This window comes from Eschrichtius robustus, chromosome 7 (assembly GCF_028021215.1).
Source record: "Eschrichtius robustus isolate mEscRob2 chromosome 7, mEscRob2.pri, whole genome shotgun sequence".
NCBI lineage: Eukaryota > Metazoa > Chordata > Mammalia > Artiodactyla > Eschrichtiidae > Eschrichtius > Eschrichtius robustus.
The window spans coordinates 84,209,554-84,222,418 of record NC_090830.1 but is presented as its reverse complement, the minus strand read 5'-3'; the positions used below and the strand labels follow the sequence as shown (position 1 = coordinate 84,222,418).

At 39.8% G+C, this 12,865-nt stretch overlaps 1 protein-coding gene across 2 annotated transcripts in view; it reads right to left on the bottom strand.

Annotated features, from left to right (window-relative positions):
- Positions 1–12,865, bottom strand: part of SH2D4B (SH2 domain containing 4B) — an 80,048-nt gene that overhangs the window by 53,033 nt on the left and 14,150 nt on the right. For both annotated transcript variants that reach the window (XR_011074493.1, XM_068547996.1), the window contains exons 2-3: positions 3,514–3,673; positions 2,250–2,397 (exon numbers count right to left, since the gene is read on the bottom strand). Coding sequence is in view for 1 of the 2 variants with exons in the window: in XM_068547996.1 (XP_068404097.1) it covers positions 2,250–2,397; positions 3,514–3,673 (308 nt within the window). In the remaining variant the exon portion in view is untranslated. The remainder of the gene's footprint in view (positions 1–2,249; positions 2,398–3,513; positions 3,674–12,865) is intronic.

Sequence of the window (12,865 nt, the reverse complement as noted above, 5' to 3'; positions counted from 1 at the left end):
CCAAAAAGTGCATACATGTATCTGTATGTGTGTGTGTGCCTGCACGCATGGAGAGAGAAGGAGAGTGAAAATGTGGCAAAATATTAATAATTGGTAAATTTAAGTGGATAATATGTGAGTATTCATTTTATTATTCTTTCCACTTTTCTTCAAGTTTGAATCTTTTTTTAAATAAAGTGTTTTAGAGTAAATATTGCTTCACTTAAAAACTCAAAAGATGGGAATTCCCTGACGGTCCAGTGGTTAGGACTCCGTGCTCTCACTGCTGAGGGCCCGGGTTCAATCCCTCGTCGGGGAACTAAAATCCCACAAGCCGTATGGTGCAGCCAAAAAAAAAAAAAAACACTCAAAAGAATCTCCTAGAAAAAAATGCAACTCATAGGAAACTTAACTGAGGAGACCAGTAACAATATAAATATATAACTAGCAATTGCAATAAGTTTAAAAATAATGAGCACAATCACAATAGCAATAAAAAATATTAAACCTAAAGTTTAATCAGAAAAGAAATGTAGAGCACCTAAATAAAAGAATAAATTTTAGCAAAGTCCAAAAAATAGAAGCCCACAGGTACGTATGTCATTGAGAATGTTTGGGATTGGGTGGCCAGTGCATTTACAGGTGTTAAAAAAAAAACCTATATCAAAGACAAAAAAGAAGCTTTGAATAAAAGGAAGAAAACACCACATTCCTGAACAAGAAGATTTAATTGTTCATATTATAAAAATGTTCATCCTCCACAAATACGGCAATAGCATTGATGCAATTCCAATAAAAACCACCACGTTTTTTTTTTGATGTTGCAGGGAGGAGGATAGTGAGAAAATATTTCAGAAGTATCTCTAATAGGAAAAAATGGATGAGATTAGCCAAGGACATTTTAGAAATGAAGAATAATGATAGACTCTGACTTTAATAGATGGTAAAATTTATGTTAAAGCTGCATATAATTAAACAATTAAATCTGGCTCAGGAATAATCAGTCAAAGAAGAAAAATCCAAGAAAAGATCCAAAAGTAAGTAAGAAGTAAGAATCGAGGCAGCAAATCTAGTGAGAGGAGAGAGGATGGTTTACATAGTAAATGATGTTAGGATAACGGGCTAGCCATTTGGAAGAAAATAAAGTAAGAGCCACACATCATACCACACTCCAGAGTGAAGGAAAATTAAGTGCAAAGAAATGAAATGAGGAAAGATACATAAAACAATGTAGATTAGTATTTTTATAAGCTTGTGATGGCACAGATCTTTCTATGCATAAAACAAATAATAAAGAAAATGATATAGTTGGCTAATAAAAATTTTAACCTTCTGTACATCCCAAACCACTGTAACGAAAATTAAGAAAATAGCAACAACAACACTGAGAAAAAATATTTGCAGTAGAAATGATATTAAGGGGTCAATGTCCCCATTATCTAATCATTATGGGGGGAAAAGTTTTTAAAACTTCAAAAATGAGCAAATGCCATTAATATACAATTCACAAAATAATACAATTGTTGAGATTCAGCATGATTATCATTTTTTTCTTTTTGTTTATAGTATTTTCTGAGCTTTCTATCCCCCCAAAATGTATTATTCCTGTAGAAAAAAAAAAAAAATCTCAAAATAGGAACGAGGAAAAAAATTTTTTCCTTTTCAGGAAACCTAAGCTTCTTGCCAGAGGACAGTAAACCTCCTTTAACAGCTCCAAACTCTCTCAGAATGAGTAGATATGCAAGGTTACAAACAACCTCCTATCCTGGGCAAAAAATATACATTTTTCATCTCCTCGAATCCTCCAAAAATCTCAGGTAGGGTGTTGTTACTACCCTAATATTACAGACAAGAAAGTGAAGACTCAGAGAAGTTCAGCAAGCTTCCTAAGGTCACACAGCAGTAAGCAATAGATTTGGAACTGGATCCCAGGCTGGTCTGACCACAAACTCAGCTCTTTTCAGGCCTCGTTTCAGGACCCTTGGGTTGGGATGCAGCGGCCTGAGTTCTGATCCTGGCTCTGTCCCCAACCACCAGTACACACAGCCTTGGCAAGTCTCTTCCCCTGTCTGACCCTGATTTCCTCATCTGTTCAAGGGGAAGTGGATTGGCCCTAATGGTGTGTCAAGTTCCCTCCTGCTCAGACATGCCAGATTTTTGTTCTCATAAAGCACTCATTAGCCCAAGGACTGGTCCAAACCAGAGATCAACCCCAGGGGCCTGGGGGCTGGAGCAGGTGGCCTCACACAGATGCCCAGGCACTGGCCCACCTTGAATTCCTCATGGATGCGCTCCTCCAGGACTTTGGCAGCCTTGCGGTCCTCCATCTCCACTTTCCACTTCTCCACCAGGATCCGGGCTTTCTCATTGGCCAGAGCATCCCGGAACTTCTTGGTGATCTCTGCCTCCTTCTGTCTCCTTCCAAGAGAACACCAGCAGGTATCAGGAGGTATGGGAAACTGAAGGACCACATGCCAACAGAACTTCAAATAAAAACCATGCGCAATGATTCTTGGTCTATCAGAACGGCAAATATCTGAGGTTCACAAAACTCAGTGTTAAAAAAAAAAAAAAAAAAAAACTCAATGTTAGCAAAGGTGGGGAGTATAAATCACCAGAATTGCTCTGGAAGCCAGAAAATAGAACCTCAGAAACCCCATTTCTCACTCAAGTTTACAGAGGTGTAGGGAGAAGCTCATCAGAGGGTTTTTATAACATAAAAAGTGGCAAACAACCCAAATGTCCCTCAACAAGACCAATAAATTGGGTTTCTCACATAATGGGATACTATGCAGTAATCTTAAATAACACTGTGGATCTATATTAATCAATTTATGAAGGTGTGAATAAAGCAGTTTACAAAGCATGTATTGCCCAAATGCTCACCATGGTTATCTCAGGTGGTGGGTATTGAGTTGTTATTTAATTGATTCTTTACAGTTTTCAATGTTGTTTACACGTTAAAATTTTATGATTAAAACACTGTCATTAAAAACTGGGGGAAAAATGTTGGAGCCGACCTCATACAAATTTCCAAGTCTGGCAAAAAATATGTTAAATGTGGTTTATGAAAGAAGTCTGACCCCCCAGTATCAGTAGGGGCTCAACTGTCCATCTTGCGTGAGAAATGGAGGTAACACGACGAGGAACAAGCAGATTTTAAAAGTGAATTCAAATGGCTCTGCTGTCCTCGGGACAACTCAGTGAGGAAAGAGGCAGAAGGATATCACATGCGTTATCTCAGTAAATCCAACTACATCCATACAGAAAAGGTGTTGTGATGCCCAAACCACAGATGTGAAAACTGAGGCCCTGGATCAGCTCACCACGAATTAGTGGAGCCAGGATTTGAACCCACAAGGTCTGCCTGATGTAAGACTAGTGCTTTGGTCCCCTAATCTTAGCAGAGCTCCACACAGCCAGCCAGCTGCCTGGCACCTCCTCCCTCCCACCCATAACCTATTGTCCTTGATTTGAACCCACCCCAAGCCTCCGTGTTCAGGACCCGCCCCAGTACCCATTGGCATCTCTCACCAGAGCTCCTCCGCCTCCCTCTGTGCCTGCAGCCGCGCCCTCTCTGCAATCAGCTCCTCAGAAATCTCTTCATAGGGCTTGTCTCCAGGGCCTTCTCCCATGACCCAGACCCAGACTTCGCCATCTGCCCCCAGGAGCCACTGGATGTGCTTGTCACTCGCTGCCTCACAACACAAGAAGAGCAAGGAAGGAAGGAAAATCAGGTCTGAGTTGTACTGAGTCAGGAATGACCTGGGCTGGCCAGGGGTGCACAACCATCACGCCACCCTACAAAACGTGGTCATCTGCAAAGAGGATGCCAGAGAGACATTGACCTGAGTGCAGGTCCATGGCCATCTCCCTCTCCCAGTCCCTCTAGGGAGCAATATGTCAGCCAAGTCAGCCTGCTGAGCCGGTGTTCAAAGCTGGAACTGGTATCCGAAGCCCAGAGACCCTGAAATCTTCAGCACAGAAGACATCAGGTGACAGCACTCGCTGAAGGAAGACTTGTGTCACTGCCAAGCCAAGGCAGTTAGGAGCCCGGAGTCTTCTCTCCTCTCTCTCTCTCTCCCTCTCCCTCCTTCCCTCTGTCTGTCTATCTCTGTCTCTATCTCTATCTCTATCTCTCCTGTCCATTGGCTGAAAATAAGGAATTGGAGATGGTGGCATTGCAAGATGAAGCAGCTGACCCCTGAGTCTCCCTGACCCACATCAGCCTGTAACCTGAGCAAGAAATAAACCTGTGTTGGATGAAGTCACTGAGATTTTTCAGTTTGCCTGTTCTAACAGATTCCATTGATAACCATGACTAAAATGGAAATCTAAAGTGGGGTACTGGCTGAAACAGGAATATCAACTAAGTGTCACTGCCTTACCAGTGATGTTTAGCAGGCTGAATGGCTGGAGATCCACGTGATGCAGGAGCAAAGCATCTGGTAAAGTTATCAGACACTATCACTTAAGAGGCAGACCCTCCTGCCTTCTGAACCCGTCCCCCCTAAGGGAAGATATTGGAAAATAGAACTTTGGTAGCGGGTTGGTTGCTAGGAGCTGTGTTTGGCAAGATGTTAAGTTCAAGGAAGAATTGAGCACTTTGCAAGTAGAAATGAAAGGGAATAAAGAGAATATAGAAATCTGGGACTTTGTAGGTTTGGAAGAGCCATCTCTTTCTAGGGCCCAAATTGCAAGAGATGGGATTTTTAAAGGTTTTGCATGACTGGCCCAGTAAAACTTTTAAGGTGAGGAAAGGGCCCTAGGACACAGATCTCGGTGATGGTCATGAGGATGTGCTCCACGGACATCCCACAACAGGGAGCGTAACTGACTGTGCACTCCAGCTCCTATGCCCTTGTGTTTGCCCAAGGCCACGCTTCCAGAGGAGGCGCCCAGCCTTTGACTGAGCACGGCGGGCTGGTTCCTGGGAGACATGGGACTCCTCTGATGGGCAACTTCCCGGAGGCCTTGACAAACCTTCCCTGGGCTGCGTGGCTGCCTGGAACACCTCCACCCCACCTGCCCTTCCCCTCTCCTTCACTCAAGGTCACGCCGGCACTGCAGTGTGATGCCTCTCCCAGCCTCCTCCAGCTCCCTGCCCTTCTTCTCTCACAGGCGTTTCCTGAACAAAACCCTTGTGTGATTTTCTCCCAACCTTGTCTCTGCTCCTCACAAGCACACTCAGAGTGCAAGCTCTCACACTTAGTTTGCAAAGAGCCTAACGTAGATGACCTTCAGTCGAAAGCTAGAGGCATCAGGGTAAAGAGGCAAAGAAAAACAGGCAATCTGCGAAATATGTCCAGAGAAGACTCTTAGATGGAAGCAAACAGATCAGAAGCCTCCTAAGTCTCTGAGTCGGGACTAAAAAAGCCTCTGATTGTTCAAGACCTAAACAACCGTTGGGCACCCAACCTCGATGACCAGGGGGCAGGTTTCAAAGGCTATACTGGTCCAAGGAGCGTGTGACCCTCAGCACTCACTCTGGATGTGGCCAAGGGGAATCATGAACAAGAGGAGCCTCCAGGGCACAGACAGCACCCATTCAAGGCCATCCCTTCACCGCCAGGGCAGGGGGACCTCGCAGAGCCTGACCTGGAGGATTTCAGGATGCTATAGACTAGCGACTGAGTGGGGCTCACACGCCCCCCTTTTCCATAGCGGATATTCTGACCCTGCTCCCCCACTGTATATCGTGTCTTAAAGGTGGGCCGTGTTAGGATGACATGTCTTTTTAGCCATATCAGGACCTTAGAGTGGCTAACGCAGAACATGTGTAGACTGCGAACTTTGGGTTGATGCAGTGACCAGGTGAGACGTACGGGCATCCCCTTAAGGAGGTGGTGAGTGTATTTATGCAGAGAAGAACAACACAAGTGAGTAACCAGAAGGACAGTTTGTGACAGTGACCACACTATGTCCAGCACCCCAGCTCCACTCCCTGAGCCCACCAGATGACCACTCTTCTCAGGTTCCCTTCAATTCCACGGGGCCACATGACTGAATTCTAGTCTGTGGAACGTCAGGGGAAGTGATTTGTGCCACTTTCAGGCTGAGGCTGGTTGCAATCTGAGTGCCTTTTCCACATTCTCTCTCCCATCCCTTCAGTGGGAGATAAACGACTCCAAGATGGTGGAGAAAAAAGCAACCTGATCAATGAGTCAGTGTTCGAAAGCAAGCCAGGCAGACAGCTACCTAATCCACATCAAACCGCGACTTAATCAGAAGTAAACCTTCATTATGTTAACCCACTGAAATTCCAGCGTTTACCTATTGCAGAAGGCAGCATTAATTCCCCCGGCATTGGTAAATTTTTAGTATGTTAAAGCAATATAGTAATAGAGGAATATAAGTTTAATTATGACTGATAGAACCAGGGAAGCAACCACTACTAGAATTGTAGAACTTCCAAATTAATAGTGGGCAAAAGTAAATATAAGAGGCTTACCAATCCTGCAAAAATACTTAAAGGGGAAAGAGAAAACAACAGAAAATGTGCAGTTATTATAGCAGGCACTGCCAGTTACCTCCTCATCGCCCATTCCAGCCACCTTCCTGCCTTACTAAAAAACCCCAGTTTGTTCTGGGGAGTAACAGAGATCCCTTGGTTTCAGAAGAGGCAGGTTTCTACCCCAGCCTCAAAGGACAAATAAAATTAGTCTAAACCCATCATGTAAATTTATTCTCATTGGCAAGTAATCGATCTAGGAGTGACCAGACATCCCCGTTCTTGACAAAGGAGATGCAGGCGGAAGTCCCAATGACGGGGACTCATTCTCTGAACAAAAGGTGAAGACTTCTTAAGGTTGCAGACAAATACTGTTTGATTCCACTCATACAAGGTACCCAGAATAGTCAAATTCATTGAGTCAGCAAGTACATTGGTAGATGCCAGGGGCCGGGGGAGGGGGGGGTAGGAGGAGTGGGGAGTTAGTGTTTAATGGGGACAGAGTTTCAGTTTAGGAAGGTGAAAAATTCAGGAGATGGATGATGATGAGAGTTGCATAACAATGTGAATGTACTTAGTGCCACTGAACTGTACAGTTAAATATGGTTAAAATAGTATGTTTTATATTATGTGACTTTTACCACAATAAAAAAACATTAGGGCTTCCCTGGTGGCGCAGTGGTTGAGAATCTGCCTGCTAATGCAGGGGACAGGGGTTCGAGCCTTGGTCTGGGAGGATCCCACATGCCGCGGAGCAACTAGGCCCGTGAGCCACAACTACTGAGCCTGCGCGTCTGGAGCCTGTGCTCCGCAACAAGAGAGGCCGCGATAGTGAGAGGCCCGCGCACCGCAATGAAGAGTGGCCCCCGCTTGCCGCAAATAGAGAGAGCCCTCGCACAGAAAACGAAGACCCAACACAGCCAAAAATAAAAATTAATTAATTAATTAATTTAAAAAAAAAAAAAAAGAGGTGAAGACTTCTTAGGAGAAGCCCGTTCACTCTTTACTCATTTACCTCACCTCCTTCTTCCTGCCTGGAATGAAGAAGTGATGCCAGGAGCTGCTGGAGGACTTTTGCAGCCATGAGAAAGAAAGCCACATGCTAAGGATGAGTAAGTGGAAGGACTGAAGGAGATGGGGCCTTGATGATCTTGCTGAGCAGCTAAACTAATCTATCCATTGCAGTACACTTCCAGAACTCTTATCATTTGAGAAAAATAAGGAACTCCAAGGAATAAAGTTCTGTAATTATTAAATGAAATGTGGTAATATAAATAAATATGAAAGATTTATTTAATTAGGCAACTATTAATCGTGCATTCTGTTACTTACGGCCAAGCACATCCCTAACTGATACAGATAACAAATGAAAAATAACACAGAAGCCCTAAACCCTAAGTATATTCATTAACACAAAAATGGGAACAGAATTAATTTCCCTATTAAAGATCTGAGACTGTCAGATGTAAATAAAAAGTAAAAGACAAACACTGCTTTGGGAAAGACCCTAGGTATTCTCCTTACTGGCTGCAAATAATAAATCCTTCCTTGGGGGTGGTGGGATGAATTGGGAGATTGGGATTGACATATATACACTAATAAGTATAAAATAAATAACTGATAAGAACCTGCTGTATAAAAAAAATTAAATAAAATAAAATTCAAAAAAAAAAAAAGGAAAGAAAGAAAAAACCCACTATTTAATGTCATTAATTAAGTCATCACTTTTTGACCCTACTTCCAACAAAGCATATTTCATTATAGCTTCAATGCCAATTTTCTCTTCTTTTACTAAATTAAAATTCCACTGGACTGGTCACTAAATTAAATTTCTACTGGTGAACATTCTAACCCTGTAATTCTGGGCATAAGGGTGTTTCACATGAGAGCTGTCCTTAGAAAATGCTGCCAGTTATGTTTTTGAATTTAGGTTAGATAAAGTATTCCCAAGTTTTCCCCATCATGGAAAAACAATAATAATAATAATAATAAATCCTTCCTTCTCCTGATGGGGAAAAAAAAGTAAAATCCAATTCTGTACTATTTAAATAAAACACACATGTAAAAAAGAAAAAGTTTAAAAATAAAGAGCTGGTTAACAATAGACCATACAAAGGTAAGCAAAAAGAAAGCAGAAGTGGCAATGTCAGACAAAGTAAATTCAAGGACAAATGTGTTAAACAAGACAAAAAAGAATATTATGTAATTATAAAAGATGCAACCCACAAAGAAGACATAACAGTCATAAAACTTTATACAACAAACAACATAGCAGACAACTGCATAAAACAAAAACTGCTAACAGCACAATGAGAATTTGAAAATGTATATATACTCATGGTGGAGAGTTTCACTATATTTATTTAAGAGGCTGGTAGACCAAATAGATTTTAAAAATTAATAATATAGAGGATTTGAATAATATAGTCAACAAATTTTACTTAACAACTACAGAACTTTACTCCTTAAACACTGACAATATACTTTTCTTCTTCTGATCTTGCAATTATGAGAAAATTTTATAGACCGCATCCTCAAATAATAATACAAAACTTAGAAATCAATGGGGTAAAATAGTCATCAAGAAAGTATCTCTTAGAGAACCCATGGATCTTAGGGGAAATCAAAACTGAAATTACACATTATCTAGGGGGAAAATTGTAGCAAAAAATATGGGCACAGATAACAGTAAGCTCAAAAGAAAAATTATAAGCTTAAAGGCTTTTCTTTTTGATGTCCCCGTGAAGATAAAATTCTCTTCTCCAAACACAATATAGATGCCTCCATTGACTCTATTCCAAACAGAAGTGTGAAACAGTGAGCAGGGTGGATGCTCCCATGTGGGTCCTGAAGCAAATAGTGGTCACCAGAAATGAGACTCCTACAGGGTAGAGGGGAATCAAAGTTCTCCAGGTGAGACTGGGACCTGAGTAGGATTGAGGTCAGATGCTGGTAATGTGCTTGGCAAGTTCATGAAACAGCAAGGAGACCACTGTGGCTGCAGCAGAGGGAGCAAGAAGGGAAACTGGAAATGCAGCTGGAGAAGCAGCAGCTTTAATTCATTCAGTGTGGGAAACAGGGGACAAGAAAATCTGTAGGCCAGTGAGCATTTGTAATAGTCCAGGGGACAGACAATCATTTCTTGGACGAAGATGGTCCTGGTGGAGGAGGTATAAAGTGGTTAAGATTTAGGATATATTCTGAAGGAAAAAGCAATATTTGCTTAAATTTTGGATATGAGTTGTGAAAGAAAAAGAGCAAGAAAACTCTAACTTTTCAGCTTAAGCAATGGAATGGATGGTCATATTACTGAAAAGAGTAACATGAAAGAAACTGCTTGGATAAATCAACATTTCTGTTTGGGCCAAATTAAGTTTGAGACGTCTATTAGACATCCAATAGGCAGTTGAATAAAACAGAGTTCAGAGGAGAGGCTGGAACTAAAATATCATTTTTTGGAGGCATCAGTGTATAGATATTTAAAGCCACAAAACTGGACGAGAGCAGGTAGAGAGTGAGTGTAGAAAGAAAACAGATGAGGTCGAAGGACTGAAGGCCAGCACACTCCAACACCTAGATAGGAGGAGGACCCCCAAGGAGATGAGGACAAAGAAAGCTTCGAGGCAGGACAACAACCAAAAGACAGCAGTATCCCAGAAGCCAAGTGGAGAAAGAATTTCAGGAATTAAAGGGAGGTCAACTGTGTCAAAGGCTACTGATGGGTCATTGGGATGAAGACTTGAGAATTGACCATTGGATTCAACAGCATGGAAGTCACCAATGACCTTGATAAAGGTGGTTTTATGAGTCTGTGAAAAGGAACATTTGGACGCTTGGAAACTTTTAGAGGAAAATATAAATGCATATCATTATTACTTTGGGGAAGGGAAGGATTTCTTCTATGAGACATAAAAAGAATAAACTATGAGAGACAATGTTGATATATTTGAATACAGATTAAAGCTTAAAATTTCTACACATAAAAAATACCATAAAGACAATTAAAAATCAAGTCACCAACTGAGAGAAGATACTTGAATACACATAACTGTCAAACGACTGCACCAATTAATAAAAGCAATAGTAACAGCTAACATCTACAGAAGGCTTATCTGCTAATCATGGTTCAACATATTTTACATGTATTAACTTATTAATGTCTAGAACAATCTTTCTCTACTAGGGTCCTGTGAGAGAAATAAGCCCTATAAAACATAATTTGAATGGCCATTTTTTTTCTCAGTTCTCCCAAGAATGGTATATAGATAGTACTAGTCTAGATGCATTGTAGAAAAGCTAACTCATTGCATACAATGTATCCTTTAAAGCATCTGTTATCAAATAATTTGCTCTCAAGACCCCTTTATAGTCTTTAAAAATATCGAGTATCTCAAAGAATTTTTGTTTATGTGGGTTATATCTATCAATATTTATCATATTCAAAATTAAAACTGAGAAAAATTTTTATATATATTTATTTAAAATAATAGCAACTTGGGACTTCCCTGGCGGTCCAGTGGTTACAACTCCGCACTTCCACTGAAGGAGACGTGGGTTCAATCCCTGGTCGAGGAACTAAGGTCTCACATGCCACAGGGCGTGGCCTAAAAAAAAAGTTACTTCAAAATAAAAAGTTTAAAGATTTTTAAGCAAAATAAAATTAAAACCCATTGGTTTATTTTGCACTTTGAATGGATCTTTTACTCATGTGTGATTTTGCAACATTCCTCATTGGTCCTTGGAAAATATTGGTTCACTGAATCAAGCAGATCTTCTAAATGTGGACCCGTTTTATTTTACAATATCATAAAATTGTTTGTTAATATTACTATGAACCTCAGAGAAAAGCCTTTATGTATTGGGAATCTAATAAGTTCATTGTAGCTGATACAAGTTTTCCAAAAATTCTAATTTTTGCTTGAAACCTGGAATTTTATCACTGGAATAAATTTTATCCGTTGTTTTCCTTGAAGTGACAGATTCACTTTATTCATTTGCAAATACCCAAGTCTGAAAAAAGACATAGTTTGTCAGTCTTCTTTCAAGTAAAAATGGCATTCCATGAATAAAGAGGCTAGTTCAGCACATAACTCAAAAAATCACACAGTGCCTTTCCTCAAGACACCCATCATACTTCAGAAATGCTTTATGCATCCTTCCATTTTGTCATACAATAAAATGAATAAGGTTTACTGTTTCATCAAGGAGTGAAACCATCATTAATTTTACTGTGAGTGTATGATGATGAAAAAATACAGTCATTTCACTCCTACAAGACTGGAAAGAATAAAAAAGTGTGATGACAAATTCTGATTGTTGAAAAGGATATGGAGCAATGATAATTCTTATAAACTGTTGATGGCTGAAGGCACTGATACAACCACTTTGAAGATATTTGGCAAATATTTAGTAAAGTTGAACATGCTACACATTATTACCAAGGAATAGCACTTCCAAGTACACACGTGCCCAGAGAAACCTGAACAAGAAGGTTCATGGAAACATTGTCCAAAATATTAAAAATCAGGAACAACATAAATGACTAATCAAGGAAAACAGATAAATAAATTATAGTATGTTCTTATAATGCAGTACTCTATAGCAAGAAAAATAAATAGGTTTGAACAACACAGACATATCTCCTTAAAAAATGCAGAACCAATAAATTAAATTAAATTCAGATTGCATACAGTATAATGTCATTCATATAATGATTAAGCAGCATGCTGCTTACAAAATATATATTATAGTATGGAAAAGATATAAGGATGATACGTGTTGAATTTATAATAGGCTTGCATATGGGGAGGGAGATGGGGAGTGAAATTTTAGAAAGGCATTAAAGTGGGTCTCAACTGTATATGAAGTACTTAAATAAAAACAAAGAAGGCACTAAGTTAACACTTAATAAAGACATGATGGGTCCATAAGTACTTATTATATTATTTTCCATTTTACCTATATGTTTAAGTATTTTATAATGAGAAATTTTAAAAGCTTTATTTAAAAAAAGATGTGGGACTTCCCTGGTAGTCCAGTGGTTAAGACTCCATGCTCCCAAGGCAGGGGGCCTGGGTTCGATCCCTGGTCAGGGAACTAGATCCTGCATGCATGCTGCAACTAAGACCCGGCGCAGCCAAATAAAATAAATAAATAAATAAATATTTTTTTAAATATGAAATAAAAATTTTTAAAAAGATGTAACATGAATAAACTAAGTTCTCAATCTAAGACATAAAAAAAAGAACAATAAAATAAAAGCAGGAGAAAATAATTAATGAAAAAACCTAATATTAGTGAATGCAAAGCATATATATTATAAACACAACCAAACATTTGTTCTTTGAAAAATGTAATAAAGTAGGAAACCACCCAGCATGCTTAAATTAAAACATATATATATGTTATATGTTATATATATGCCATACATATGTT